This window comes from Aureobasidium subglaciale, assembly GCF_000721755.1.
Source record: "Aureobasidium subglaciale EXF-2481 unplaced genomic scaffold scaffold_25, whole genome shotgun sequence".
Taxonomy (NCBI): domain Eukaryota; kingdom Fungi; phylum Ascomycota; class Dothideomycetes; order Dothideales; family Saccotheciaceae; genus Aureobasidium; species Aureobasidium subglaciale.
In genome coordinates this window covers 237537-265292 of record NW_013566970.1, presented here as the reverse complement: position 1 = coordinate 265292, position 27756 = coordinate 237537, and the positions used below count along the sequence as shown (strand labels likewise).

At 50.9% G+C, this 27756-nt stretch overlaps 10 protein-coding genes across 10 annotated transcripts; 5 read left to right on the top strand and 5 right to left on the bottom strand.

Moving 5' to 3' along the window:
- Positions 1 to 57: 57 nt before the first annotated feature.
- On the bottom strand, positions 58 to 3600 carry AUEXF2481DRAFT_69388 (uncharacterized protein; the record flags this gene model as incomplete). The annotated part of the gene is made up of 6 exons (XM_013484965.1): positions 58 to 846; positions 932 to 1161; positions 1209 to 3245; positions 3307 to 3379; positions 3447 to 3476; positions 3538 to 3600. 6 exons carry the CDS (start codon positions 3598 to 3600, stop codon positions 58 to 60), a joined length of 3222 nt encoding a protein of 1073 aa, XP_013340419.1.
- Positions 3601 to 4220: 620 nt separating this feature from the next.
- AUEXF2481DRAFT_8169 (uncharacterized protein) lies at positions 4221 to 4739 on the top strand (the record flags this gene model as incomplete). The annotated part of the gene is made up of 2 exons (XM_013484899.1): positions 4221 to 4401; positions 4459 to 4739. 2 exons carry the CDS (start codon positions 4221 to 4223, stop codon positions 4737 to 4739), a joined length of 462 nt encoding a protein of 153 aa, XP_013340353.1.
- A 312-nt stretch (positions 4740 to 5051) lies between these two features.
- AUEXF2481DRAFT_82782 (uncharacterized protein) lies at positions 5052 to 5598 on the bottom strand (the record flags this gene model as incomplete). Its single annotated transcript, XM_013484970.1, has 3 exons — positions 5359 to 5598; positions 5250 to 5309; positions 5052 to 5194 (listed from the first exon to the last, which is right to left on the bottom strand). Exons 1-3 carry the CDS (start codon positions 5567 to 5569, stop codon positions 5052 to 5054), a joined length of 414 nt encoding a protein of 137 aa, XP_013340424.1. The 5' UTR covers positions 5570 to 5598.
- Positions 5599 to 5751: 153 nt separating this feature from the next.
- Positions 5752 to 7964, top strand: AUEXF2481DRAFT_91792 (uncharacterized protein; the record flags this gene model as incomplete). The annotated part of the gene is made up of 4 exons (XM_013484975.1): positions 5752 to 5870; positions 5929 to 5968; positions 6028 to 6393; positions 6449 to 7964. The coding sequence occupies exons 1-4, from the start codon at positions 5822 to 5824 to the stop codon at positions 7962 to 7964; spliced, it is 1971 nt and encodes a 656-aa protein (XP_013340429.1). The 5' UTR covers positions 5752 to 5821.
- Positions 7965 to 8303: 339 nt separating this feature from the next.
- AUEXF2481DRAFT_8166 (uncharacterized protein) lies at positions 8304 to 10553 on the top strand (the record flags this gene model as incomplete). The annotated part of the gene is made up of 2 exons (XM_013484898.1): positions 8304 to 8598; positions 8653 to 10553. The coding sequence occupies 2 exons, from the start codon at positions 8304 to 8306 to the stop codon at positions 10551 to 10553; spliced, it is 2196 nt and encodes a 731-aa protein (XP_013340352.1).
- A 527-nt stretch (positions 10554 to 11080) lies between these two features.
- Positions 11081 to 11743, top strand: AUEXF2481DRAFT_43636 (uncharacterized protein). Its single transcript, XM_013484949.1, has 2 exons — positions 11081 to 11138; positions 11192 to 11743. The coding sequence occupies exon 2, from the start codon at positions 11200 to 11202 to the stop codon at positions 11488 to 11490; it is 291 nt and encodes a 96-aa protein (XP_013340403.1). The 5' UTR covers positions 11081 to 11138; positions 11192 to 11199; the 3' UTR covers positions 11491 to 11743.
- Positions 11744 to 11802: 59 nt separating this feature from the next.
- AUEXF2481DRAFT_43635 (uncharacterized protein) lies at positions 11803 to 13276 on the top strand. The gene has a single exon (XM_013484948.1). The coding sequence runs from the start codon at positions 12111 to 12113 to the stop codon at positions 13053 to 13055; it is 945 nt and encodes a 314-aa protein (XP_013340402.1). The 5' UTR covers positions 11803 to 12110; the 3' UTR covers positions 13056 to 13276.
- A 28-nt stretch (positions 13277 to 13304) lies between these two features.
- Positions 13305 to 15373, bottom strand: AUEXF2481DRAFT_43634 (uncharacterized protein). Its single transcript, XM_013484947.1, has 4 exons — positions 14710 to 15373; positions 14399 to 14627; positions 13673 to 14340; positions 13305 to 13621 (listed from the first exon to the last, which is right to left on the bottom strand). The coding sequence occupies exons 1-4, from the start codon at positions 15068 to 15070 to the stop codon at positions 13386 to 13388; spliced, it is 1494 nt and encodes a 497-aa protein (XP_013340401.1). The 5' UTR covers positions 15071 to 15373; the 3' UTR covers positions 13305 to 13385.
- A 346-nt stretch (positions 15374 to 15719) lies between these two features.
- AUEXF2481DRAFT_449618 (uncharacterized protein) lies at positions 15720 to 20324 on the bottom strand. Its single transcript, XM_013484995.1, has one exon. The coding sequence runs from the start codon at positions 19930 to 19932 to the stop codon at positions 15979 to 15981; it is 3954 nt and encodes a 1317-aa protein (XP_013340449.1). The 5' UTR covers positions 19933 to 20324; the 3' UTR covers positions 15720 to 15978.
- A 1165-nt stretch (positions 20325 to 21489) lies between these two features.
- AUEXF2481DRAFT_82777 (uncharacterized protein) lies at positions 21490 to 27411 on the bottom strand. Its single transcript, XM_013484969.1, has 2 exons — positions 26898 to 27411; positions 21490 to 26845 (listed from the first exon to the last, which is right to left on the bottom strand). The coding sequence occupies exons 1-2, from the start codon at positions 27315 to 27317 to the stop codon at positions 21848 to 21850; spliced, it is 5418 nt and encodes a 1805-aa protein (XP_013340423.1). The 5' UTR covers positions 27318 to 27411; the 3' UTR covers positions 21490 to 21847.
- Positions 27412 to 27756: the final 345 nt, after the last annotated feature.

The window sequence follows — 27756 nt, the reverse complement described above, 5'->3', positions numbered from 1 at the left end:
GGACGCCACGATCTCTCTTGGATCATGGGCTGTTCGAGTACCCAACTCTTGGTCAAGTCAAAGCTCGTCATCGTCCATCTCACTAGGCTTGAGCAGACCGCCAACCTTCATGGCACGCTCTCGTTCTTGGTTCTTACGATCCTGCGCATCCTTCTCACGGTCCTCGATGAACAATTCGGCATTGTCACCAGCGAACTCCTTGAGCTGAATCAGGAAGTCACGCAATGTGAGCTTGAAGCGGTTGATGTCATCGGCTTGCGAGAACAAGTCAGTGATGAACTTTTGAATTTGTGCAGGGGTGAGGTTTGGGAAGGCGTTGACGAGGAGATTGCCAACAAAGTTCTGGAGGAACTCTCTGTTTGATGTGCCGCCAGGTGCCATGTCGGAGGTATAGATGGGCGAGTTGAGCTTGCCGGATCCAACCAGGAAGAACATCTGTGCCAAAAGCATAGACTGGTACTTGAAGCCTGCCTTGTGATCAGAATCGGTCAAAACGAAGAAGACGTCTTGAAGGATGGTGGTGTAGAAGTTCTGGAAGAAGGGTCCGCTGATCTCAATGTCGGTCTCTGACATGTTCTGGACAAGCTCGTAACACATGTTAAGACCCTCACCCTCGACCAAGCGATTGTCGTGCTTGCTGGCCCACATGCAAGAGTCGATGACGAACTTGAACTGGCGCTGATCAAGCTGCAGAAGAGCGGGGAAACAACGAAGGTTGATCTCGCGGAGGAGCTTGAAGAACTCGACGCGGTGTTCGGGGTACTCGGAGAAGTCCTTGTTGATCATGTCGAGAGTGCACTCGAAGACGGCACCAAGAATGCCGGGAACGTCCTTGGTCATGAGGCCCTGTAAGTATGTTAGCACGATGTGTCAAAGACAGGATGGCGATTAAGCCAACCGAATATCTGCTACGATTAGGAGTCCAACGTACTTGAAGCTTCTTGATGATAGTAGTCATGACGTTCAGGACCTCGGCCTCTCGTGCATCGGGAACGTTGTTCTGGTAGTCAAGAAGAACAGCTTGCAATAAGTCGGGAACGAGACGCTCGTGTACCATCTCGAGGTCATCAGCCTTGTCGACGTAGGTGCTGATCAACTTGAGGATCTCCTTCTTGATCGTCCTGAGTCCGCGAACCTTGGGCATCTTGGTGGCAATTTCACCTGTGATTGTTAGCGAGCTATGCATGATGAGGAACAATGAGACTTACCATCTCTCTGCACAGCTTCGTCAATGAGCTGACTGCTGGCACGGTACATGGTGAGCATGTCGAGGTAGATCTTGCCGATCTGGGGGTAGAAGTAGCTTCCAACCGAAGAGCAGGCAGAGACATTGGTCTTCATGATGTTGCCGACGACCTTGATAGTCTCGGAGTCTTGAAGGATGTTGGGGTCGACATGTGCAGCCTGAATGATAGCATCCCAGGCCTGGTTGGGCAGAGCCATGAGCTCGCCGATCAGACGCTCCTGCATGGCCTTCTGACCCTGAGCACTGATCATGTAGCCACAAGCCTCGTAAAAGGTGTGGACTTGTTGGGGAGACAAATCACAGGTGATCTTGCGCATGTTACGCACAATCTCGTCAATGAAAGGCTCCGACTCGCCAGGCTGGGTCAAGACGAAGTGACGCTTGCACTTGTTGGCAATCTTGATGAAAGTATCGCATGCCATATCCTGTACACCCTCGTGTGTCTCGTGCATAAATTCGAAAAGCTTGTTGACAACAGTCTTGAGAAATTTCCAGTGTGCCTTGAGGAAGCGAGGATACTGGCCAACAATGTACATTATATTGGATGCGACGACAGCCTTGTTGTCCTTGCCACGCTTCTGTTCAGTGAGGCCCAGGAGATCCTTAATGACAGTGACCAGGAAGCGCTTCTCGGTCTCTTCGTTCATAGCACCGGAGATAGAACCAATGGCCCAGCAAAGGGTGTTGCAGTTTGCCCATGACCATTCAGAGCCGTCGACCTGCTTGGACAGCTTATCGGACATGATGGTTTCGGTGTCGACAACGTCCAAGTGAGTAAGGAAGACCAAGCATTCTCTGGTGGTCTTGTAGAGCTGAATGGTGTCACTTTCCTTGACAAATTCGCGAACAATCTCACCCTCATCGTTCTCGACAATCAAGACTTCTTCAGGACGGACCATCTTCTCAATCATGACCTGGCGGAGATTTGTCAAAACCTCACCGTACTTGTTCTTACGAAGAGGGTAGCCAGACATGCTCGCGGGATTAGGTGCTCCGCCATTGGAGAGACCACTCATGGACATGCTGACCAGAGGGTTGAGGTCGGTGATAGGTAGTTGCTGCATCTCGTCGTAGAGGTCGCACACCAGCTTGGTCCAGTATTCGAGACAAATCTTGAAGATTTCACGGTCGTCAATCTGACTGATGCGGATGAGGTAGAAGTGGCCATGAACCAGGAAGTCAGGGTTGGGCAGATTTTCGATGATGCTAAGGTGATTGGAAAAGAAATTAGTCAGGAAGAGAGCAAGGTTCTGAACGAATTCTTGGTCGCGGCTGTTGCTGGATGCATAAGTTTGCTTGAGGTCGAGCGAGAGAGGAATGACAGTAGAGATGGTTGTCATGGTGTCGGTGAACATGGCGATAAGCTTCTCGTTGTACTGCTGTTCGGTCTGAAGACCACCGACTTCTGTCAGACACTTGAGGGTGACATTGCGGAACTCGGGGACTTCGAGGAAACGACTGCGGAGGGTCTCGAGCAAGCTAACACCAGTGGGAGGGGTCTCGAAGATGAAGCCAAGAGGGATCCAGTTAAGAAAACGCAGTAGAGTCTCGAGAGTGGCCTTGATCAGCGAGGGTTGTGTGGCTGTGCGCAGGATCTCGCTGCACAAGTTGTAGATGGAGGTAAACTCGTCACACATGCTCTGCTTGAGTTGGCGCGTCTTGGTCGAAGTCATCTGCTCGGCGGAAAAGTCGAAGACTTCTTCGGAGAGAAGACGAAGGATGGCCATGTTGTTCTCGCAAACAGGCAGACTGCTGTGGCAGGCCGAGATGATCTCGTTGATAAAGGTGGGCCAGTTGTGGGGCCATTCCTGCTTGAGGATGGAGACGAGGACCAGGTTGAGCTTGTTGATCAGAGCTCTTTCCTTGCGCAGACTCTCGTCGGAGCTCGACATTTGAAGAATGTACTGGACGACAAAGTTGCGGATGCCCTGGCACTGCTCGCGGGGTAGAACCTTCCACCGCGTCATGATTACATTGTCGAGGACTTGTAGACCGAGGACTGTTGTGGGAGAAATCAGTAGCTGAAGATGAAGTTTGAGTAGTGTAGATGGAGAGCGTACACTTGGTCTGGGAGTTTTGGGCTTCTTGGAGGATCTTGTCGACCATGAGCCAAGCATCGGGGTTTTCCTTGAACTGCGAAGTTGGTTAGTAGATGTCGCTGGCGGGGAAACAAGGTGGAGCTGTAAGAGCTTGCACTTACCTGGTTCAGCGTGGCTTGGGCCTGTTTTTGCTGTTGGAGATGGTGTTAGCACGCCTGCTGCTGACTGGACAAAGGAGAAGATATGGCGTACCTGCGCGCCGCCGCTGTAGAAGGCTTGGACAGTGGCGTCCAGCTCCTGTATTGAAGAAGCCATGGCGAGGGCGTGGTTGGCGAGAGTGAGTGGTGGTTGCGGGAGGTGAAAGATGTGGCGCGCTGCCTTGGAAGAAAAGCGTGTATGTCTACTTTAGCATGCGTTTGCTTCCGTGGTGCTTGACGGATGGATTGCTGAAGGGCGGACAAGGTGGGGCGCGTGAAGAGAAGACGCTCTGGTCGGAGGCAGAAGACGCGTCTGATGCGGAAAAGTGGTGACGAAAGTGTTGAAAGGTGGTAGAGTAAGCGTAAAGCTGTACAGTGCGGTGTGGGAGATTGATGGACCGGTTGGTTGACAGAGTCTGCTGGAAAGTCGATGGTTGTCGCTGAAGCTCTCGCTCTCTCACTTGGGCTTGCCTAACCTTCTGGCGCCGCGGCTGGCTTGGCTGTTTGGCCTTGCCGTGCTTGCCTCAGCTTTCTAGAAAATCCATGCTAGTCTCAAAGGGGCCGCCACTAAGCTACAAGGAGTTGCTCCTTCCGGCTTTCCATTGTATTCGCTGCACGTCACTTCCATCTCTCTCTGCTTATGCAAACTTCCTGAATCGCCTACCGCTGCTATCAACACTCCGAACCTACAGTACCAATAGTCGTCGATGCCGTCAACCTGAACCTGCGCTCATTACCATGGCTTCTAACCAATCAAACGTGGCATCGCAAAATCACGGCAGTCTCACTCTCACCGCCTCTCAAGCGGGGCCTACGACTCTCCGTCTCAGGGCCGAAGCCGAACCGTCCGAACGGCGTGGCATACAATGGGCCGAAGACGTGATTGACAATGAAGGCATGGGCAAGAAGAGCTCAAAAGGTCTGCACATTGAACTCACTCTGAACAATGTATTTGTTTGCTGACACGCGACAAAAGTATGCTGTATCTACCACAAACCTCGCAAAGCCGGCGAATCTTCCGACGAAGACTCGTCTTCTTCCAGCTCGTCCGACTCGGACAACGAACCCGACACCAGCAGGGCTCAACCTGCCAACCGCCGTCGCAACCAGCACCAACATCCAGATGGCCCCTGCGACCATGACCATGCTGAGCCGACACACTCGCACCTTCCCGGAAAGGGCAAGCAGAAGGTCCGCAAGCCCAGCCCGAATGCTTACGAAAGGGTACCCAAAAGAAAGACTCCCAAGAAGGAATGAACTGTGACTGTCCAAGTCTTGTTTACCATATTATTGCTCGCAGATTCGAGCATCATCATACTTGGCAGTAGGTCAACTGCAGGAATTCATAAATCGTTCCGAAGCTCTTTTGCGGAAGATGAATCCTGCGTGCAATGCTCAAAGCACGCCACGTCCTTCAAAAGCGCACAGTATGCGGCTTGGGCTTCCGTACTGTGCTGGTCGATCTTAGTCTTCTTTTCGAAGTTCATCGTCGTCGGACGGCGAGAACAATATGCCATCAGTGCTTCAATTCACTGGCCGTTATTGAGAGAGTCGCACAAACCCATAGTCTCATCTGACAATGGATTCGTCATCGTTTTCGGTCGATTCGGATTGGTCGACATGGGTCATGGGTATTCTGACGAGCGTTTGAGGCAGAGGAAGTTGCGCCTCGGATTCTGAATTGGTCTCACGGGCAGGCTTCGCGATATGGGCTGCGTCGAGGTTAGCAACTGGGAAAGGTGGGATTTGAGAAGCACCAATAAATACCGGAAGCCATATGAATTGCCCTGAGCACGGTATGCCAGTTGGAAAGAACGGTCGCAATGGCTGCAAGAGTCAGCAGTTGTGACCGCTTCGATCGAGATTGGTCACGCACCCTGGGTACCATCAGACAGAGTAGATAGCTTCTCCTCAAGTTGTTCCATTTGACCAGCCAGACCAGCACTGAGTTCGCGTAGTTGTTTGAGGTTCTCCAGTTCCGCGCGCTTCTCATTGATGCGCTGCTGTAGGGCAGACGACTGTGAGTTCGAGCTTGACAGCGACGATTGGCGCAGATGCGAAGGAAGATTGCTCGTGGGCCGATACATGATGGCGCAATGATTGGTAGAAACAGTCGGTCAGATCACAAGTACCCTGAATGTTGATGGCACAGGCTGTTTGAGTCGTGCATGGAGGCTTGGCGCGAGACATTGAGTCGGGGTTGCCCACAGCGACGGCTTGCAAACAAACAGACACAGCTTCAGAGGGACAGCCGCTTTCGCTCGTGCTCGACCGACTTGCTGAAACAGAAAACATCTCTACTGCCATATACCATCCGGCTCATACTTGGTCGCCCGCCCATGGCCCGACTCAACGAGGCTCCTCTGCCCATAGAGAGTGTCGATGCCCGTATGTTGTCCCGCCATCATTCATCCACCCTGTTGTCGACCTTGCTGACCCTCGCCAGTAAAGCGCCGCTTCGTACGCCAAAATCGTGAACTTGCAAAGTATGCGCCCACTCTACTTGTCGCCTTGAAGTCTCGACATCTGACTAACTGCTCTACAGAAACAACTCTGCACAATGCCTGCGTATCCGCGCCCTCGAATGCGAAGTCTCCCGCCTTCTTGCCGAGAACCTCGACCTTCGTGAAGACATTGTACACCTCCAGGCCCAGCTGTCCGATCCTCGTCCAAGCATAGACAACTCTGCTCTCGTGTCTGTCAAGGACCAGCTGCAGGCAAAGCTCCTCGAGTTCGGTGCTCTCGTCTCGGAGCTCGGTCAGATACAGACCGCACATCCCTCGGCCCAGCAACCCAAATTTTCCGATCCTGCTTCATGGCGGCCTGCAGTTCCTGCCGCCATCCTGTCGGGCCAGGCTCCCACCATGGACGGCATTGCTGAAGAAGTCTGCTCTCCTGGTGGCTCCATGCAGTATGTCCCTGCAACACCTCCCAACATTGATTCTCGCTGACAATTGAATCCTCAGTCGCAACCATCACATCCGTCGCTCTAATCACAGTGAACCTTCTCCCGACATCGGTTCACCTCCAGTAGTCCATTTCGACAACGAGGACTCCATAGCCTTCGATCCTCTGTCGACAGAGACACGTGAGCTGAACAATTCCGAAGAGCACAGCCAATACGAACAAGCCGCTTCTGACAGCGAAGAACTGCACGGAAATCTCTCGGTCAATCTGGAAACAAGAAGGAAGCGCAAAGATTCAAAAGTCCAACTACGGAGGAGCTCACTTGTACCACAAGAACTGGACGAAGACGACCAACCGCAGCTCACACGAAAGAGTGCTAAGAGGAAGCTCAGCGTACGAGATGTGGAAGATGACAGCGAGAAGCTTGTGGTAAAAGACGACTTCAAGTTCAGCAGGAGGTCTTCGATTGCTGCCGATTTCAGCATGAACGAACCAAGCATCGTGCCAACAAACGTCCTGGAGGATACCGACACTCCAAGTTTGATGCCTGAACGCAAGGTACTGGGCAACAAAAGTGTCAACATTTCGCCACGAAAGTTGTCGCGAAGCACAAAAGGAAAAGGAGACCCGAAAAAGGAAGATGCACCCCTCAAGCCAGCAGTGAAGACAGCAGATCGTAGGAGGTCGAAGAACCCTAGCGCAAAGTCAGTCACGATTGCGACAACGGAGCCAGAGACGATTATGAGAACAATCGAGATTGCACTTCCCCCGGCACTTCAGGCGGAAAGCCTGTCAGAAGTAGAGGATCTGGTACCAAAGACACCGCTACCCGAGTTCTTCTCACCTACGCCATCAGAGCCTTCTGCGGCGAGAGACGACGGAAGAGACACACCCCCACCATCAGGACTGAAATCGATGAGCTCAGGGCCAGCTGCTCTGAATGGCGCTAGTAGGCCTTCGCGACGAGCCAGAGCAGGCGTCAACTATGCAGAACCGAACCTGGTGAGCAAGATGCGCCGTCCCACAGCCACGATGGCAAATGCGGTCGATGCGAACGGACGAAGAATTAGCAACAGCACGAGTGCCTCTGAGAAGAAGACTATGAGGACAGTCATCATTAGCGGAGACAACATGACCGATTCCTTGACTCGCGACATGGGCTCCGAGGCGCCGAGCCCTCTAGGTCAGAAGATGAGTCGAGAGCAGGAGCGATCATTCGAACCCAGCAGGATACCCTCAGCATCTGGTAGAGCAATTTCTGCATTGATGGCAGGGACCAAGAAGCATGAGGACGACGTGTGCGAGGATCTAGGGGTGTACGAGTTGAAGAATTCTTCAGACGTGGAGGAGAGTAGCAAGATCAAGAAACGAGGGAGCAGGCGGCACTCTTCGATGACAGACGGCAGTGAGAGCGATGCAAGCAAGCAAAGGTCTAGTAGCGCTGCAGAGCTGGCGGTCGAAGCCGAGGCAGAAGATGAGAGGCAGGAGGCTGAAGTGCAAGAGGCAGCGCGAAAGGCACCCAGATCAGCACGAGTCGATCGAAGCGGAGCACGCAGACGCAGCATGATGGTCTAGACTAGATTCTTTTTCCATTCACGATATCAACGAAGACTTTCCCCCACCAAGCAAATGCTCCATAGCCACGAGTCATTTCTCTAGTACCTCATGTTGATGATCTGTTTGCGGGCGTGGAGAATTGCGGGGAAAGACAGGCGTCAACAAAAACACGGCAACCAAACAGGGTCCACAACACTTTGTCGCAAGCTGAAACACCTCCCTGTCTGTGTTACGCGAGCTGATCCCTCGTCGTTGGTTTGCTGCGCTTCTCTCTTCTCTCTCCTCTTACGCGCGCGCTATTCATCTCCTAGTATCGTGTTACTCCAGCATTTGCTTCTTTCGAAACATTGAGTCAAGATGCGAATGACTAGAGCACAAGCGGCTGCTCAGGCTGCCGCCGAGAGTGAAGTTAGTGATAATGCATTTGTTCGCGACGAGAGATCTAGCACGCCGGAGGGTGAACCCCTAGCTCAGCAGGAACGGGAACCCTTGGGTGAATTGACGAACAAGCTGGACCTCAGTCAGGATACACCTGTCGTTGCTCCCAAGGACGCAGGAGAGCCAGCGGAGACGGCAGAAGAGGTGGACTTGGAGCAGGAGAAAAAGGAGCTGGAAGAGAGCGACCCGAAGGACGATCCAGAAGAGGATCAAGGTATGTCTGCAAGGATGGAATGCTTCTGGCGCATCGCTGACCTCAACATAACAGTCTCTACACCTGCTGTCACCCCCACCACCAACAAGCCAAGCCAGATTCCAATCCACCAAGACACTTTGAATCACCCATCTGAGAAAGATCTGGACATCTCATCACCCACTACTGAGCTGCCATTGCTCAACATCACCCCTCAACGCACACCGGCAAAGAAGATTATGAAGAATGAATACGCACACATGAGATCAACGTCTAACAAGGAGAATATGGTGCCAGACTCGTCTGTCGTTACTACGCCTGTGGACAGGCTTCAGACTCACATTGAGACGCTCGGTGCCGAACATGAACAATCCGAACCACAAACACCACACCGACCACATCCTGAGGAACAAGCAAAGTCTGATGGGAAGCAAAAGAGCGTGGACGTCGATCATCAAGAAGTTGAGGTCATACCGCAGACTGGGCAAGAGACACCACAAGTGGACGAAGCACATGACGACAGTCTAATTAATCACTTTGAAGCCTTGCAAGTCTCGCCGAAGAAGACGAATAAATTCAGGGAACAGACGGTCGAGGCAGACACGCAAGCTGACGCAGAAGAGCTGGCCGCTTCTCCCCCGGAAACTACTGAGGAAGCGAAACAAGACACTATCCAGGCTTCCGAAAGTCAAACACCCAAGGGAACGGAAACAGCTTCACTTGAGAACAAGTCAAAAGCCGCTCTCACTTCAACCACAAAGAAGCCTTCACCTCAGACCTCACAACCTGATGCTTCGAAGCCCACACGAAGGCCCTCAGTAAAACAAACGACTCTTGGTCGTCAATCCTCTGTTGTGCGCAAGTCAATGGCTCCACCTGCTCGCTCAGACTCCTCAACCAACCCAGCAATCAAGCGAAACACTTCCGTACGCTCCTCCATACGCCCTTCAACTCGCGTCAACATGGCTCCTAGACCAGCATCTTCCCAGTCTGCTGAACCATCCAATCTCGCCAATATCCCTCACTCCAAACCTCGTCCCATGTCAATGTCCTTCCCTACCCCTCCACCCCCTGCCAGATCTTCCAAGGCACCCACACAAGCAACCTTCCAACTTCCCGGTGAAGCCATCGCTGCAAGGCTAAAAGCCGACAAAGAAGCACGCCTCCAACGACAAGCAGAAGCCGGCACTGGTTCAACAAAATCGACATACAAACCTCCTCCACCACCAAAATCCTCAAAACCTCCTACGAAAGCAACCTTCCAACTCCCTGGAGAAGCGGTAGCCGCAAAGCTGAAGGCCGAAAAAGAAGAACGACAAAAGCGACAAGAGGAAAACGGTGGTGTGGCAGCAAAGAAAGCATACATACCACCCGTGACGACAAGATCCACAAAGCCAGTCACAAAAGCAACTTTCCAACTCTCCAGTGATGTCTTTGCCGCAAAGATGAAGGCTCAAAAGGAAGAAAGACTAAAGAAGGAAAAAGAAGAAGAGGAAAAAAGAGAAGCGGTCAGAAAATCAGGCTTCAAAGCTAGACCAGTGCCCAGGGTCAAGGAACCTGCTGTGGTGAGGATGAACGCCGCCTCTCGAGCACGAATCCCTTCCGGCGAGACCAACGGCATCACACGCACCACAAGCGTCAGAGACAGCACTTCTCTGGCTCAAAAACGTCTATCTTCCTTCCACCCCACCGCATCTTCCTCATCCACAGCAGCATTACCACCCAGAGCAGCCACATCATTCCAAAAACGACAATCCATGGCTCCTTTTGTATCCAAAGGCAAAGAAGTCTTTGGCAGAGCAGTGGCAACAAAAGAGAAGGAAGACAAGGAGAAGAAGGAAAAAGAAGAGGCTGCCAAAAAGGCAAGAGCAGAGGCTGCGGAAAAGGGTAGACAGGCTTCTAGGGATTGGGCTGCGAAGAAGAAGGAAAAGGAGAGGAGACAGACTATTGCTGCTGCTACTGCTGCTGTTGTGTAGAAGGCTTGGTGGTGGTAGGAAAGTATTTCCTTTTTGGCTTGAGGATCTGAGAGATTTGGGATGGAGATGGAAGTTCGAAGGAAGAAAGACTGGAGATCGAGGATGGCCAATAATGGATAGCATGGATACAGATGCCAGAATGATATATGTTTGGATGTTCTCTTACAATTCTTTTACAGTCGTCAACTAATGATACAACAGTACTACAAACAGCATCTTCTAGACTCTTGTGGCTCTTGCCGATGGGACTCTGAGGTGGTGTGGTCTGCAATTTTCAAGTCACCATGCACCTCACGAGGCTGAGCGGCTGGACATGCGATAGGGCATGGTTTGCCTGACTGTTTTCCCCCTCCAAGCTGATCATTTCCCTCGACTTTCCACAGATCACTTCTTTGTCGACCTCTGCTCCGATCAGCTCCTCATCTCAGAATATCATCGGTGGCACACAAACTCTTGGAAGCGGGAGCAGCTCGCCGCCACCGCGTGTTTCGGGTCTCCATGTGTTTATCCAAAGACTGCGTCAGGAGTACATATCACTCCGTGGCACTTGGAAGTATCATCTTGGGCTGAAAATATTCTCCCATTGTGAGTTTCGACGAGTAAGTGTACTCTTCTTTGTGATTGATGTGAGCAACCAGGATTGATCATGGAACTTGTGTCTAGCTCAAAAAGCTCGGAAAGCAAACATGTGCCTTGTTGGAGAAGGAGCTGCCTGGAGATCCTAGCAAGCCACCTCGACCTGAACATCAAGCCTAACACTACAGTCCGAAGCCGGCAGAGTCTAATTCGTCCAATGATCCCCAAGAGTTCTATGAAAACTTCTACGCTTGCCAACATCGTAAGGCTGAGCAATCATTCAGATGGCATAGATGTACACACACCCCAACTTCGTCGTATGAGGCCATCCAGTGTATTCCCAAGAGAGAAACGCCTTTAGATGTCAATACGGACCATTCTGAATTCTTCTGGGGACTGCACGTACGAGGAAGATTTTCTGTCGTTGCGATTGTGGTTTATAATGTACTAGCTATGACACCGTCGTTGGGGTTCTTTTTCTGATGGATTTTTGCTTCTACCGAAAAAGATCTCTCTAACGGATCGCTGCCGGCTACAATCACACTGGGCGCTTTGAGTCTGTTCTGGGCCATCATTGTAACTATGAAGAAGCAAGATCTAGAGATATAGACGGGAACGTCCTCGAATCTTTATCTCGTAGCTTCGAACGTTTATTTGCTATGGACCTCATCGTCAAAGATGTTGCAAACACCGATGATTAGTCAAGGTTGTAGAGACAGCTATGATGTCCTATCGAATAGCATTCGTGCGAAAGAACGCCTGAGGAGTGAGAGAAAGCAAGGGACTGAGACATGCCTTGCCGCCCAACACGGCGCTTACTGTTTCAGAACAACACGCCTATCATTCGTTGCATGCCTATAAGCTACTCAACCAACAACATCGGATATACCGTACTTGACCATCAGAGCTACTAGACCAGCTCCCTGGTTTTATACCTATCGCCTGTCCTATCGGGTTCTCCCTTTCCTGATTCCAAGAGAAATGGGAAACAGTATCTCCAATCCCACATCTACACCTCTACTCCCCGGAACCATCGCGACCTCGTTCAACAGAAAAGGAAAATACACCACCAAAACTCTTCTAGGCACCGGGAACCATGGATCTACCTATCATGTCACCTCTCCCACTGCAGTCTTCGCCTTGAAAGTCATCTCAACATCCACAGCCTCCCACCTTTTGAAATTTCGACAAGAAGCCACCATCCTAGCCACTCTATCCCACCCTCACATCATACCACTCGAAGATATAGCAGGTGTTCAAGATCCCGCAACGCAAAATTGGAATTCCTGTCTCATCACCCCTCTAGCTTCCCAAAACCTGCAAGATTTCCACATCAAACATTCAGCTTTGAACATCTCAGGTTTAAATGAAGCCATCGCTCAAACACTAGCTTATCAAATGCTCTCAGCCTTGGAATATCTACACACCAAAGGCATCGTCTACAGAAACCTAAAACCAACCAACATCCTCCTATTCCCTGGCCAAAGCAAATCCCAAGCTATAGTCTTTGCACTCTCAGATTTCGGCCTCGCTGCCCATTTCTTACTCGAAGATTCATCTTCCTCCTCATCATCATCATCATCATCATTACAAGCAAGTGCTCGCTATGCTTCTCCAGAAGCGCTTCTTTGTACTTGCTCCCCTGATCTTTGGCCAAAATCCGATATTTGGGCTTTGGGGAGATTGTGTAGGGATGTTCTGACAAGGGCTTTGGTGTTTCCGCATGTTGAGGAAAAGGGGATAGGGTGTTGGGGGAAAGAGACTGTGGAGTGGATGATGAGGGAGAGTGTGTATGAGAGGCCGACGGCGGGCATGTGTAGGGAGGCCGTGTGGGTTCGACGAGGGGGGAGGATGGGGAAGGGGTTTGTGGATGTGCTGAGAGGGGAAGAGGAGGGACAGGGTGAGATGGAAGATATGGAAATGTGATGGGAGGTTTCGACGTGAGGGTTAGAAGTTGCGACTTTGATACTGGTGGACCTTGGAATATCAGGGCTCAGAAGAGAACTTTCTCGTGATTGGGAAGGAGCAAATACTTCTTGTGTCGCATGTAGCTGTAATTGTGTTGCTCCTTCCTACTGTCAATCTCACTCCTTGAATCTCAAGTCTACAGCTCTCATCATCTTTTGAGTATGAGACTGTCACCATGATGGACACGATGACCACACTCTCAAAGGTTGCCTTAGTATACAGCAGATTGTATTATTCTATCACTGTGTGAACCTAATCTTGATAGCAGAACTTTTTCCTCTGATAGATTTACTCCGACTTCTTAACCACGTTGGGCAAACCATACCAGCAGGCCACCATGATCACGAATAACCCGATACAGATAGGATGCAAGACGAAAGTTCCCACTTGTTGCGCCAACAGACCTGTCAAGAATGGTGCGATCGCTCCACCACTGCTGCCAGCACTGGACACGAAGCTCAATGCCATCATTTGCACATCTCTGCCCATCAGTCTGGTGAAGATTGTAAGGGCACACGAATACACTGCGGAAAATTTAGCGACCTGTGGCCAAAGTGTCCGGAGTGTTTGCTTACCTGGTCCCAGCAGCAAGCCAAGCAGCGATACAGCAACAGCCTCGCCGATAATGTTGGGGATCAACCAGACCAAGAGCTGGAAAGCAATAGCAAGAACAGTGAGGATATAGACGAAGCGCTTTTCTCCAATCCTTGGTCCTAGGTGAGACAGAACAAATCTGCCCAGTGTAATGCCGCCCCAGAAACCAGCAGTGACATATCCGACTTTAGCCGGATCACCACCACGAGCTTCGATGAGGAAGGAAATGACCCAGCCAGAAGTGCTGACCTCAGAACCCTGATAAGCAAAGATGAATAGCGCAGCAAATACGGTGACTCTGCTGTTGAGAGCCCGTTTCATCATCTGCAGTTTCGTGGGTTGTGTTTCGCCAGCACGACGTGGGATAAGATTGCCGGTCTTCAGACTGGTTGGCTCACTCTCGTAGTTCCAGAATGTCCAGCCGGTAGTGAAGAAGCAAATGGCGTGGAGTCCTAGAGTAATGAGGTAGAAGCGACTCCAGAGGATACCTCGAGATACCAGGACAGTCGCCATGATGGGACCTATGACACCACCTAGTCCATAGCTACCATGTGCTGCTCCAAGAATAACTGTCGGATTCGCCAGATTGGCCAAGAATACATTGTTCAAGGCCAGGTTGAGTGCTACACCCAGTCCAAGCAGTAAGAAGCTATGTCCAATGTCAGCTTTTCAATCCCTCAACGTCAGAAGATAAGAAATAGACTTACGCCGCAACCACCACAGCAAAAGGAGGCGTACAAGCAATAATAGCATATCCAGCAACCAACAGCGCCTCCGAAAGCATACAAGCCTTCGCCCTCCCCAATTTCTCCAGGGCAAGATCCGTAAAGAACGCCGCAGCAATGAATCCAATGGCGTTTGTAATGAAAATTAGCGACACAATCGCATACCCGATATCGTAATGTGTTTCCATAAAAGGGATCAAAGCACCAGCAGCTGTTTCACCCTGGATATTAGTATTAACCTCCCCAAAGCTTGTAGCTTGTATGATGGCTTTGGCTGAAGGGTAGGCACTCACCAGCATCGCTCAACCCATTAGCGAGATAAACCACACAAACAGCCAAAACCCTCCACCTATTCTTGTTCGGAAACCCAAAACTGGGCACAACCTCTGTAGCCTGCTCAGGAGACGGTGGTCTACTAATCTCCAACTCATTAGGTGTCTTGGGAGTTTGCGATCCCGTCCAACCAGGTGTTTGTGGTCCCGCAGGTGTTATGCCATCTGCATATCCAGAATGCTGTGATTGCACTGAATTGAAGTACTCCTGCAACTCGATGGCTGAAGGGGGTGCAGAAGTATTCTTTTGCTTTATGGCGGGTGGGGATGTGATTTTCGAGCTCGTGTGCTCGAGAGCTGCTCCGAATGTGTAGGCGGACATGACTTGAGCAAAGCGTCGGAGCGATGGCTTGTCAACAAAATGGCAGACGTCCGACGTGTATAAAAATCTGTCACCAAAGGTCAGGTGTTAGCAAGCAACGCTTACAAATTGTTCACGAAACAGTGCTTTTGCTGCTGAGTCACACTCGCATCACTGTTCATATTTTTTTCCCCTTCCAACAGGAAAGCACGTTTAGGCAAATAAAGGCGGGCGTTTTTTTCAAGCTTTATGCACCACAAAAGGCTTCACTTTAGAAGCAGGAGATGTCGCGTTACTTTCCTCTTCTGATAGCAGCATCGGAAACAGTCTACCGTCAAGCACATTTCTTCGAGGCTAATACCCCGTACACGACGTGTCCAGGACGTGGCTGGCAAGAAGGGAGCACCTGTGGACGGACAAACTTGCTACTTTCGTCGCAATACTCGGTAGGCCTTCCTATTGCGGACAGATCCGACGGCGGGATCTACTGCTTCCAGCCACCCGCGATCGGGATCTGCGATAGGAACTTAGGAAGGAGGAAACGGGTTTCCGTGCTTACATGTCTAAAGTCTCGATGGTAGTGTTCTGATACGGTGTGCTTATAGACTGTCACCGATCAGGTACTCAACAGAGACTGAGACACTCATCACGGGATCATGGAAAGAGGTGAGTCAAGAAGTAAAAGGGTAGTAGCCATTCGAGTACCAGCCGATTGAGCTGTGTAGAACAAGAGCAAGAAAACAAAACGCGCTGAATACTATGCCACTGGAAGAAGGGAGATCTACTAATACATGCTATGCGATTTGCAAAGAGAAAGAACTATGGCCATGCGTATCGGACGCTGGCCATAGGGTTGTAGCAATCAAGCGGAAGGGGTGTGAAGGAAGAAATTAATGGTGAGTGGAGGCCACAGGTTGGCAAAATTTCTCTCAAGCATCTCCATACATCCACTTAGAGATGCTTTGTCGAAGGAAAGAAGGTTCGGGGGTAGACACTGCACTTCTGGCAAAGCTGAACAACCCACCAGAAGAAGCGTTGTTGGAGGTATACTTGTCGGAAGCCACAGCACTGACAAGACCCTCGAGAGCATCTTCAATGATCTTCTTGCTCTCGTACTGGAGCTCGGTAAGACCAGATCCGCTAATGGAGTTGGAACGACTAGGCGCACGGCTGTGTACCGAGTTTGCACGAGAATCTGCGCGTGAACGCGTCTCGCTCGTGGCGAGCATCTGCTGTAAGAGACCGACGATTGCAGAATCAGGCTTACTGATCGTTTCTTCGTCGAATTTCTCGGCCAACGTCTGACATTCTACAATCGCTGCTGCTTTATCGCGACGCTTTTCGACGAAGCCAGTGGGCAAATCGTTCAGTCCAGGTTCGTCAGGTTTGTTTGTGCAAACCTCTTTCCAGCCACTGATTTTGCCTTCTTTGTTGTGGATTGGCACTCGCTTCGTAGCTGTGACCACTGCTGCGGCTTCTTTTGCAGGGAAGCTATTGGTCTTGCGGTGCTCGATGAACTCAGATAGATCTTCACCAACGACGACGGTAGCGCTCGGGCGATGATCCAGAAGTGCAGATTGGTCCTTAATCATCATGGGCGAGTCTACTCGACTTCCATTGGTATGCGAAGATTGCGCACTTGATGAATGAGTCTCCACATTATCACCCTTCTCGGAGAGAACGTTTCCAAGAGCGTCGATCGAGTGGCGGCCAGCAACATGGTTGTTGAGTACACCTTCAGCCGAGCCGGCGTTAGGAAGATCCGTCTTCAAGATCCGTTGATCGCGGAACCCAGTCTTCTGACCGTTATCATTGCGCTTGTATGTGCGCTTGATCGAGTCCATGTCATCTGATTTGATGACCTTGATCTGACTGTCTTGGTCCGACCCACTGCCGTTAGAAGAGCAGGTCGACTGCTTTCTTCCATTAACTGCGGCATGTTGCCTCGGAAAATTAGGCGAGTCATCAGGTACAATCAACTTGTATCGCACGCGTCTACGGAGGATCAACTTCCTCACTGTCAGAGCCTCAGCATCCATAAAGACCGTCGAGCAAACATCGATCCATGTTTCCTGGCTAAAGACTCTCAGGTTCTCTGATGGCTCAACCATGGGTGATGGTTCAGCCCGCATTGCGCACTTGACTTCGTCAACCAGCTCTGCATAAGGCCTCGTGGCTTGTAAAGCAAAATCAGGGTGAAACTTCCCAAGATATCCAGCAATCCTATCGTATCGTGCAAGTCCTTGACAGTTGTGAGTCTCCGTTACTGGGCTAGCCTCGACCGTACTGAACTTCTGGAGAGGAAATTGGCCTCTGTTGCTTGGAACCTTGAACCTAGGCACTTTAGGAGAGGGGTTGCGGACCACACTGGCTATGGGAGTGCAGCCCGGGAAGTCGACATCGACTATACCTTCGTCCTGGTTATAGGTATAGGCTATCCCGGCATAGTCAGAGGTTGGTGGATCAAACTGCAAGGCGGAGGTCTTGTGGGCCATGGTTATTGGCGATATGCGTGGTGGACCTTTTTTTCGTCTCAAGTTTGGTTGACCGTTCTTCTCATCGGCTTCCTCTATACCGTGCACCTCTTCAACCATGCGTACCAATTTGTTGGAGCTCTGGCGCGCAGCAAAGCTTTTGCTAGTCTTCAAAATGCCAGGGGGTTGCTCACGCTGACCACTGCTGGTGAAGCTGTCACTCCTCTCAGTCAGCGAAGACTCGCGACGAGGTTTGAGACTCCGGGTGCTGCTTCTGAGGCTGTTCCACAGGCTCGTATAATCGGTACTGCCGTTACTCGTAGTGCTACTGCTCGCGCGTTGCAGATGGCGCATGAGATCTCCCTGTGCATTTAGACTACTACCAGGACGAGTCTCTGGAGAGCCAGAGGGTGTGTTGCGACCCGAAGTCGGCGCACTGATTGGTACAGCCATGGTGGCCTTACCCGATATGTCGATCTTACCGGAAGTATTGACTATACTAGATTTACGGGTTGACGATGCTAAGTTGTTGATAGCCAGAGTCTTGGTCGGAGAAGAGCCAGGCGAGGCATGTAGCATCGGCTCGAATATTGTCGGCGTTCTAGGTGCGTCCTTGACGTTATACTTGCTCGTATACTCGACCGTGTGTGGTTTCGTTTGGCTTTCGTCCGAAGCATATTCTACGCTTTTCAAGCCCTGCGTGAGAGCCGAAACACATTTCTTGGCAGAATTCAGACTACTCGACGAAGAACGTCTCAAGCTTTCGAATTGTGCCTCTGACGCAGGACAAGGGAATAGCTTCGCGAAGATGAAGATGAGATTGCGAGCCTTGTTCTGATCCATGCTTACAATGACTGTACGGTTCTGAGCCTGATCAAAAGTCGTTCGGCTTTTCTGACGTTCCTCGCGTAATCGAGCCTGATGCTGTGGAGGGGCGAAGATGTTGAGCCAGCCAAGATCTACACCCAAAGCGGCAGTCAAGGCTGCCTGCATAAAGTTGATCTTGTGCAGGTTGAAGAAGCCTCTCTTTGAATCAGCATCTTGCGAGACGCGAGTGTAGTCGCGTAGTTCATCTCTCCAGATGCTCCAGTCACGTTGTGGTCCAGCTTGTAGTACTTGGTAGCTACGGACGATGCGATCTATAACTGACGAGGACATCTCGAGGATCTGTGAAGTATGCTCGAACGCACTTGGCTCAAGCTTGACTAAGCGCGGGACTGTACGCGATACAGCAGTCTTGGACCGTGCTAGGGCCTCGGCCTTTATCTTAAGCCTTTGCTGAATGTGTACGAGAGTGGTTGTTCTCAGGGCATCAAGAGCCCTGGCAAATATGTGCCAATCATCAAGGATGGCCTGAACAGGATCGGTCTGGTCGGAAAGGTGTCCTTGTGACCGTTTCTTGTCACTGGACGCATTGCCATTCTTCAGGGGTAGAAGGATAGCCACGCCAAACATAGGTGTGCTGAAGCGCTTTTTCCGTGGACATGATTGATGTGATCCATGACTCGATGCGGCCTGTTGTAATTGCTCGGGAAGATCTTCGTCGTGCATGTTGACAGCAAAAGTTGTGCACAGGAGCAAAGCGTCCTTCCTTCTCTTGATCGAGACAGTAGAGCTGGGTCTCAAGGGCGAGCTGTCCTTTGCTTGGTATGAGCCAAATCCACTACGTGGAGACGACTTTGGGCGGAGGTCCTGCGGCTCGTCTGGCGGTTGGCGCTGAACATGGTGTAACTTCGTAACAGGTCCCTTGTATCTCATCGGCGCTTTGCCAAACATGCAGTCCAGCCAAGAATCCATCTCTTCGGCGGTATTCTCAACAGGGCTGTTGATGTCTTTGCGAGAATCTGCAAGTGAGGCCGTTGTAGGGGTACGGCGGAACTGAGTGGAAGGGACGAAAGTTGAGTCGAGGCGCGGCATCGACGGACGGGTCGGCGGGGATCCATTACGCTCTGGCACAACAGAAATGGTGGATCTATGGCCACGGGATTGCTGACTTCGAAGGAAACCACTGCTCGTTGGCGATTGTGGGCCGACGGATGAAGACGGCCTGGAAGAAAAATTCTTTGACTCCCCGTTGGAGTCGTCGGTCTTGACCCTGCTGGTCTTGCGGGTCCATTGAGAGTCGAAGAGGAGGCGATCGATTGAGACACCAGTGTCATCTTGGGCGATTATTATTCTAGGCTCCTCGTCCGGCGAGAGCGGAAATGTGATGGTCGTGTCCTGGTCGTAGAGAGGTTCATTTGGTGTATTCGATGAGATCTTTGTATTGTTGGCACGGTCGTAGGACTCTCTAGGTGGAAATAAAAGTGAGAGACTACGTGTCGAGGGTACGGGTGCTTCGTTGCGTTCGGGTTCTTGAGATTCTCCGCGAGAGCGTGAGAAGCGATGCATCATGTCGGTGACGGCCATGGTTTGATCGACGACTTGCTCCGCTTCAATTGAAGACTGTCGCCTGAGGATCCAACCAGAACTTGATCATTGACTGGAAATGGCGGGCGTAGAAGCACATGCTAGGCGACAGCACTTGATGTCGCGTGATGGTTGGGGAACGAAAGAGCCAGAAAGAGTGCACTGTATACCCCAGAAAGTTCGTTGGCGTTCTGGCCGTTGGAGAACGTGGGTTGAAGAAATTGGGGCGGGCGTCAAGGCCAGATGTAAGGACACTGAATACACAATTGCACTTCAAACAGCAACTCGTAAAGATAAGAGGATTGTCAGGGAGAATGGGCGAGGCTTGAATTGACTTTATCCAATGCAACGATGTGGCAGATCCTGTCGATATGTGGAGAGGGATGAATGGCATGGGAGATCGCTCGCGTCGCGTTACTTGGTCGATGTTTATTTCTTTTCCTGACACTCCTGCATCCCAGCTGCCCGGGCGTGGCTTGACAGGGATGACGACCGATGCAGCGTTGCGGTGTGCCGTGAATTCGTTCAGACTGCTCAGATCTGACCAGTTCTCCGTCACTCTTCTCACCCTGCAGCTACTGTCAATGAGAGCTGAGATGCTGCCAGCCTCAAAGGGAAACCCTGCCTCTCAAACCGGTTGAACTCTTGGTTGATCCAGCAATGAGGTTTAACCGCCTTTGTGGGATCCGAAGCCGATCTTGCTGTCGGAAAGTCCAATTTGAACGATCCGATCTCGTGTTCTTGTTTAACGCGTTCGCAGACTGCCGATATCGCTGAATCCTGGGGAAGCAATGACGCTGAATCTTTGACTTTCGCGGAACACAGGAAGATGCATGGAAGGTCGGAACCTTCTTGACAGATCAAAACGAAACATAAAATATGGCAAGACTTCAAGACGACTTCTTATCACCCCTGAACATGATAGATTAAACTACTGTTACATCGACTCAAGGCACCAGCAAGGTATCGGTCTCTCCGTCTCTTCAGACCGCAAGAATGCAGGGCATCTCGCATGCCGTGAAATGGACAAAGCATCCCGTCTGTCGCTGCCATGCGACGAACCGAACGGCCAACAGTGGCACAGCGCTCTACGTACGAATGAAATGGCATCGTTAAATCACTCTTCCGTGATTGATTCGCTTCCATGCGCCCGCCATTTCTGCTTAGAAACATACCCATATCTCCTCGGCCACGTTGCAATGAAGAGTCACCTGCCATCCTGCTTCGCGTCTGGCTTGATGCCCTGAAAAGGCTCCCCTTGTACGACAGCCTCATACAAATTGCCGGCTTGATCTGCCCGCAATATAATTTGCCAAGCGCAGACCTTCAGTTATGATAATCACATTAGCCTTTTGCAAACAGGCGTCTCACTCTTCATGCTTCGCGCCGTCAGATGTTGTTCAGTGATACAGTGGCTGTCACCCATAGACAGGGTGTGTGCGATGCACCGAGAACATCACCACCTTGTCTGACGGAGTACGACTCCTCTGCAACCGATCGACTTCGTATCTCAGTACATGTATCGTACTCAGCACGCCAGTTCATCAATAGACACGGGCTGTGTATGCCGAGCCGGCTCGGTATTGCCTAACCGAACCTTTGGAGCCGACGAGCACGGCAGTCGTGAGACACCACATCCGGATCTCCGGATGGCAGGGAGAGGCTCAAGATTGGAGTGTTCGTAACTCTGACATGTGAAAGCGCCTGAAATTAGAAGGAGTTGCATCATGGTGTGTATCGTCTGCGTTCATCTTCACATGTCTGTCTATCCCAAACAAGCCTCTAGTCTCTCTGGCCGATACCAGAGACGCCCGCCTCTGTGCGCATGAGTAAGATTACCTAGATACCGACTCCAACTTGCAAATGTACACTATCCAGCTCTGCTGTGTAGAAGACCATCCACCAATCGCCAAGCTTAGTTCAAGTCACGATGACTGCCCGATTCTGACAGGTACGACTTAAAACCTTGTATACTCGATCTCCTAGACGGTGACAACCCAATCCTCGGGTTGCTCTCCGCAAGACTAGCGTTCCTAAGGCTAATACTCGGCGGCAGACCCAGGTGAGGTATGGCATTCATCGCACTCAGTACCGGTGTCTGTCTGGGTGTTTGCCTGGGCGTCAGATGTGGACTAGGACTTGCGGTAGGCCTCAACGCATCTTCGTAGAATATTCTCAGCTTTTCCGCATCAAAGCAGAATGCCTCGAGTTGTTGCGCCACATTTTCGGGCTCGACGGAAGCTTCAGTGAAGGAGTTCCTGGAGAGTACGCTCTGTGGTTCAGATGACTTGAGTGCACCCAGGAAGGGAGAAGCATGCGCCGGTGGCGCCGGTGTTGAGAAGTTCCGTTTCTCTCGTCTAGACACTTCATACTTTGAAGCTTCGCGAGCAGTCGCTGAGCGATTAACACAGAGCCTGTTTGCGGCCAGCATCAGATTGCCATCACCGTCAATCTGGATGAGCAAGCCGCCCGACTTGTGGATGAATTGCGTGTACTGATAATCTGGCTTTCCCCAAGAGTAGCTCACATCGACACCTTGATCAAACGTGCTAGCTGCCTCGTAGTCTAGCACGAAATCGAACTTCCTCACCAGTGCTCTTTGGAAGGGATATGTCTCCTCGTACGCCGTTGTTCCTGCTTCGAGGTACTGCTTAGGCGTCCCTCGGGGAGGCTGCAGGGCGAGTCTGATCAAGTAAGGCCTTCTGAAGGGGTGTTGAGTGAGAGTGGCATGTCCCTCTGCGATAGGCAACTCGACCAGCTTCAGACCATATCGCTCAACGCTAGTTGCCCAAGATACTAGTGCATCCTCGATGAGCTTCGCTGTAACGTTGATCCATTCTAGACGGATGTGATAGCAGTTGTCCGGATTATGGATGCGGTCGTAATGCAATGTGATAATCTCAGGACGATAAGAATTCTTACGATGGTCGACATCATACCGCAAGCTTCGACTGAGCTCCAGTCTTGGCCTCTTGTTTGAATCTGGTCTGGGTGTGCTCCTTCCTGAATCTTTCGTCTCGTCTGTACCAGATCGGGGACGGTTATTGTCCGAAGGTCCGATCAAGGGTGAACGCGCTTTGTCTACAGGTCCAACCTTAGGTGATCTTATCTTGTCTACGGGCAAGAACTTTGGAGACGCTTTTGAACCTTCTTGCATGGGTGTAGTAGGCATTGATCGGCCTGCCATGCCGAACCATCCGGACCTATTTTCGGGATAGGGCGTGGTACGATAGTCGGAAGCGATCTGATAGAAGTAGTTGCCATCTCGGAATTGATGCTTCTGTACTGCGTGTGTAAACAATCCTTTTTTCATGAGAGCATTTCCAAGCTTGACCGCATCTTCTCTCGTTTCAATGTCCTTGAAGTTGACGAGGAGAAAGCTAGTAAGATGATCACCCCGGAAGCACTTCCAATGCGTCTTGAAATGCCACCTACGATCTGCTACTGGTATGCCTTTTGGCGGACTCGCTTGCAGATGTTGGGCAAGTTTTTGCATGTCGAAATCGTTGGTGTGATATTGCTCAGACTCTGCAAAGAGGTCATGGCCCGGCTCGTCTTGAGACAAGGCTTCTGCTAGACCCGTCGCATGGTTTCGCACGATCATTGAAGGATCATGAGTATGATATTCAATCGCCAAAGGGTTGGGATCCTTGCGTCTTTGTTGCAATGACTGCTGGAAGCGGCGTTCTTCCGGAGGGATGTAGCGATGTCTCTGCCAAATTTGTGTGAGCTTCTGAATACCTTCCAGGCGGATTTCTTCTTCTGAGTTTTCGGAAACAAATCCCAATTGACCGCTTCTGATTTTGTGAGCGACCGGAATAAGAACAAATCGAGCTCTCCAGAAACGCATGTCTTGTGAGGTGTGTTCTTGCTTGTAACCAGCAAGATGATGATCTATAGCGTTCCAGTTGTATGTTGGTCGTGGGTTCTTGAATACAACAGGTCGCATCTCATATCCCTTGGCAAGGTATGTTCGAATGTAGGGATGATATGCCACGGTGGGATCCACAGCACCAGTATACTCAACTTCCGCCACGGGCTTCCTATTGTACCTGCGTACCTCGATTTCGCCGTTCTCAGTACAGACAAGCAGGTGAATGTTATTTCCCACAGTCATCAATACTGTTGCGCCGTCCTCTGCCATGTAGTTCTTGTCAAAGACTTTGACCAAAGAGGCTGCTCTTGCGCCTGCGAACTCTGTGGCTGCTGGACCAACAACTATCTGGAAGCCATGTGATAGTCTGCAAGCAATGAGCTCCCGAATCAGTGCCTCCCTAGTTTTCGGCGCTTCAGAAGACTCATCATCATCCAGAGGTAATATCCGGTAAGGTGATTCCGAATACTCATTGCGAAGTTGTTCTGCCGTCGGGAAGTACTCAGCAGTCAACGGCAGAGACGCTGGTGAGCACAAGGACTTCCACTTCATCACTGAAGTGGGCACTGGCTTTGGAAATATATGCTGCCAGCGACGGAACTGGCTTGCTATGCTCATGTTATGCTTCTTCGGGTTTGATGGATTTAGCATCGTGAGCCACGGCGAGATGGCCGTCAAGGGTGACAGTACTCTGTTGTAGTCTGCTCTATCCGCGGAGGAGTCGGGTGCGGAGTCTGATATAGTGGCGGCTTGTCGTCCTACTACCGATGCATCACGAATCACAATGTCCTCCGGTATCTTCGTGACAGGACCGCGATACGTGTCTGCCTTTGGAGACTCTTCATCTTCTTCATCATGCTCTGACACAACCGAATTCGACCGGATAGCAATTGGAGTGCTACGCGGGACCATGCTTGCCCGGTCTGAGTCCGCTCGATCACTAAGACCACTAGCATTGGTCCGTAGACTTGCTTGCGATGGTTTGCGTTGCAACGTATTGAGGAGCTGCTGTGTCAGACTAGAGAATAGCCCACCACTTTTGGAAGCAGTCGGTGGTGGAGGCGACTCCAATGTCGGAGTACTGGTTCCAGCGCTCTCATTGCTGACGCTAATACTCGCGGTTGACTTCGCTGTCCCCAGTCCTCCTACCAAACTGATCTGGCGTGGCATAGGAGCTCTTTTAGGGACTGTCTGGGTGCTGCGCATCGACGATTGTTTTGGCTGGTCCGTCTTGACGGGTAAAATTGCACGTTTTGGAGGTGATCTGTTTCCAAGATAGCCCGTACCTCGTGGACTTTCACCAGGTCTAAATTGTTGTGATGCCAAGCTATTTCTTGATTTTGTAGGTGACGAGCTGAATCTCACAGTTGTTTCCAAGCTACCTCTGGATGACTCGATAGGGGTCTGGTCAAGTATCGTCTTCACCGGAGGAGAGTCCTGCGTTTTGAAAGGTACTTGCTTATCGTAAGCAGCCATCCAGTCAATGAGCTCTTTGCGGGTTGGCATATCCATTTTGGGGTGCGAGTCGTCATCCTGCTGCTGTGGTGAGCTGGCAATATATCCATGGAATGATCTGGTTGAACCATAGCTGCCCGAGAGCTCCTCGCTTGGTGCAGGTTCGAGATGATGTCTTGCTTGGCGAGGCTTTTCGGTATTTGTATACTCGGGTAGCATCAAAGGTATAGCTATATCGCTCATCTCAGTCTCCATGAGACCCATCATCTGTAACTCGTACATCCGACAACTTGTAGTAAAGGGATCGTTTCGTTTTGAGCCCTTCTTTTTCTTGTAGTTCAGACCATATTGAGTTCGGAGGTGCTCTTCGTCGGAATGACCAGTCCAGAAAGAGACGTCAATCCAGTGTGGCAAGGCATAGCTCCACTGCACTCCGGATTCCATCAAGGTGCCCGGCACTTGTTCTCTGTTATGGCTGCTGGCTCTTCGCATGAACCTTCCGGTACCTCTGGGAGTACCGACCATGAAACTTTCCAAGTAGCCTGCTTGACGAGGCGTACTGCCTCCCTCGAAGGTATAGATGTCGGACACAACGGGTAGACCGGGGAGTATGTGAGGGCTTCGATATCTGAACAGAGGCACAGAGTGGAGCGGCATCCTAGCCAGGGAGACAAGATCAACACCCATGCCGCTTGCCACGAGTGCGTCCGTTGTCAGCTTGAGTATGTTGTAGTCGACTTCAAAAATGCCCGTGCCTGCCGTGACAATACATAATGATATACCGGTGTGTACGAGGTCGCGATCGATATAGTCCTTAGAGAACTGTGATGCAGCAAGATTGATAGCTTCCAGGATGTTGCCTCGTGCCGATGTAGTAGGTTGACCAGCAATCACAGACTCAGTCTCGGTACGGGCTTTCACGGATGCTAGAGTCTCCGGAGGTGGACCGTAAGCATCATTACCACCCACAACAGACACGTCCTTCAAAAAGACCTTGAACTCCTTCTTGAGCTTGTAAAGAATGTCGACCCATCGACTACTCGACGCATCAGTTGTGACTACTCGATAGTAGTCTCGATATTCGCGACCGTTGCCGGGCGATCGTCCGTTACTGTGTTGGGCATCTGAATTCTCGTCCCGACGAACCAATACACCATGTTCGTACTCCAGTCGAGTGAACATGATGATGCTGACAAGATGATGCACGTTCAGTCTCTGCCAGCGTTTGAACAGATCAGGTAGGAAACCATTGATGACCTTGTTGAACATGATCTCGCCTGATCCTTCCGCATCGAAATCCCACATCTCGCGAGACATCTGAATAAACACAACATACTTTGCAGACTCACTGCGAAAGATGGGTTTAGTGGAGGACGAGAAAAAGGCCGAAGTGACCTTCTGTCCGTCGACGAAGATGTTCTTCACGGTAGCCTTGATACTGCCCAGGAAAAGCAGTTTCTGTCCTTTGAAAACAGCTTTCTCACTCAGAACTGCTACTGTCAATCTCCACATATCCGAGCGCGCGAGATATTGGTCGCGGAAGACTATCTCTACGTGAGACGCAGAATGTACATCCTCAAGTGCCTGACAGATGTCAGTCGTGTATGTCATCTAAGCAAGGGTAAGTTTTAAGTACCGGAAGGACTATGGCCTGCATATTGTTACGAAAGCCGAAAGCCGCCGCTGCATTAGTATGCACAGAGACCTGAAGCCTAGGCTGTTTCCGCTTCTGCTCGGGAGTCATGTCGCGAGCCACGAAGATTAAGGATCTAGAGGAGTCTGCATGCTTCTCCATATCTGAGGCATGTTTGACGGATTTTCGGCCACCATTTCGGAGAGCTGTCTTTCCTGGTGTGTTTTCTGGTCTTGTGGCGGATAGGGCTGGTGTGCTGATCGTGAAATCATGAGTCGACACTGTGTTCTTGAGGGCCGCAAGCTTACAGAGCGATCCCTCATTCAGAGCCACGCGATCCGAATTGAATACCACAGTCTCTTCAGAGAAACTGTCATCATGAATCCAGAGCAAGCAGAAGTGATGCTGCCCGTAGGTCGACATGACTGTAGTTCGAGATCTGGAATGTGGACGCGAATCATCTGCCCATAGAAATAGCTGGATCTAGTCATGACATCTTCCTTGGAAGAAAAGCAAGGTCGATTGTATCACTCATAGCATTAATAGATAATGCGCAATCGATTGACGAGGCGCGCGTAGGAGTCGCGATCCAAACAAAGCAAACATGGCTCGCGCTGCCTGCAGGATCACCCTGTTTTCGTCCTTACCTCACCAATTCGTGCCGCATTTGCTATTGTTACCTTTTCAAACATGTGTATGGATAGCATTATGCAATATCGAGATTTGTCTGTTTTTTCGTGCTCGATCTGTGTCCAAGCATTGTCGTAAACAGTCCAAGCGTGCACTCGTGGCGGAAGGCCTTGTGTCTGGTCACGGATGTGCACAAGAAGCTGCTTCACAACAATGACTCGACCGAATTGAC

Bases quoted from the DNA above. Each gene is read 5' to 3' on its own strand.
- AUEXF2481DRAFT_43636 (XM_013484949.1), top strand. From the start codon at position 11,200: ATGGAACTTGTGTCTAGCTCAAAAAGCTCGGAAAGCAAACATGTGCCT.
- AUEXF2481DRAFT_43635 (XM_013484948.1), top strand. From the start codon at position 12,111: ATGGGAAACAGTATCTCCAATCCCACATCTACACCTCTACTCCCCGGA.
- AUEXF2481DRAFT_43634 (XM_013484947.1), bottom strand. From the start codon at position 15,070: ATGTCCGCCTACACATTCGGAGCAGCTCTCGAGCACACGAGCTCGAAA. The intron at 14,341-14,398 runs GTAAGTCTATTT...CATTGGACATAG, and splicing joins TTTGCTGTGGTGGTTGCGGC to CTTCTTACTGCTTGGACTGG. The intron at 13,622-13,672 runs GTAAGCAAACAC...AATTTTCCGCAG, and splicing joins TGGCTTGCTGCTGGGACCAG to TGTATTCGTGTGCCCTTACA.
- AUEXF2481DRAFT_449618 (XM_013484995.1), bottom strand. From the start codon at position 19,932: ATGGCCGTCACCGACATGATGCATCGCTTCTCACGCTCTCGCGGAGAA.
- AUEXF2481DRAFT_82777 (XM_013484969.1), bottom strand. From the start codon at position 27,317: ATGTCGACCTACGGGCAGCATCACTTCTGCTTGCTCTGGATTCATGAT. The intron at 26,846-26,897 runs GTACTTAAAACT...GACATCTGTCAG, and splicing joins TGCAGGCCATAGTCCTTCCG to GCACTTGAGGATGTACATTC.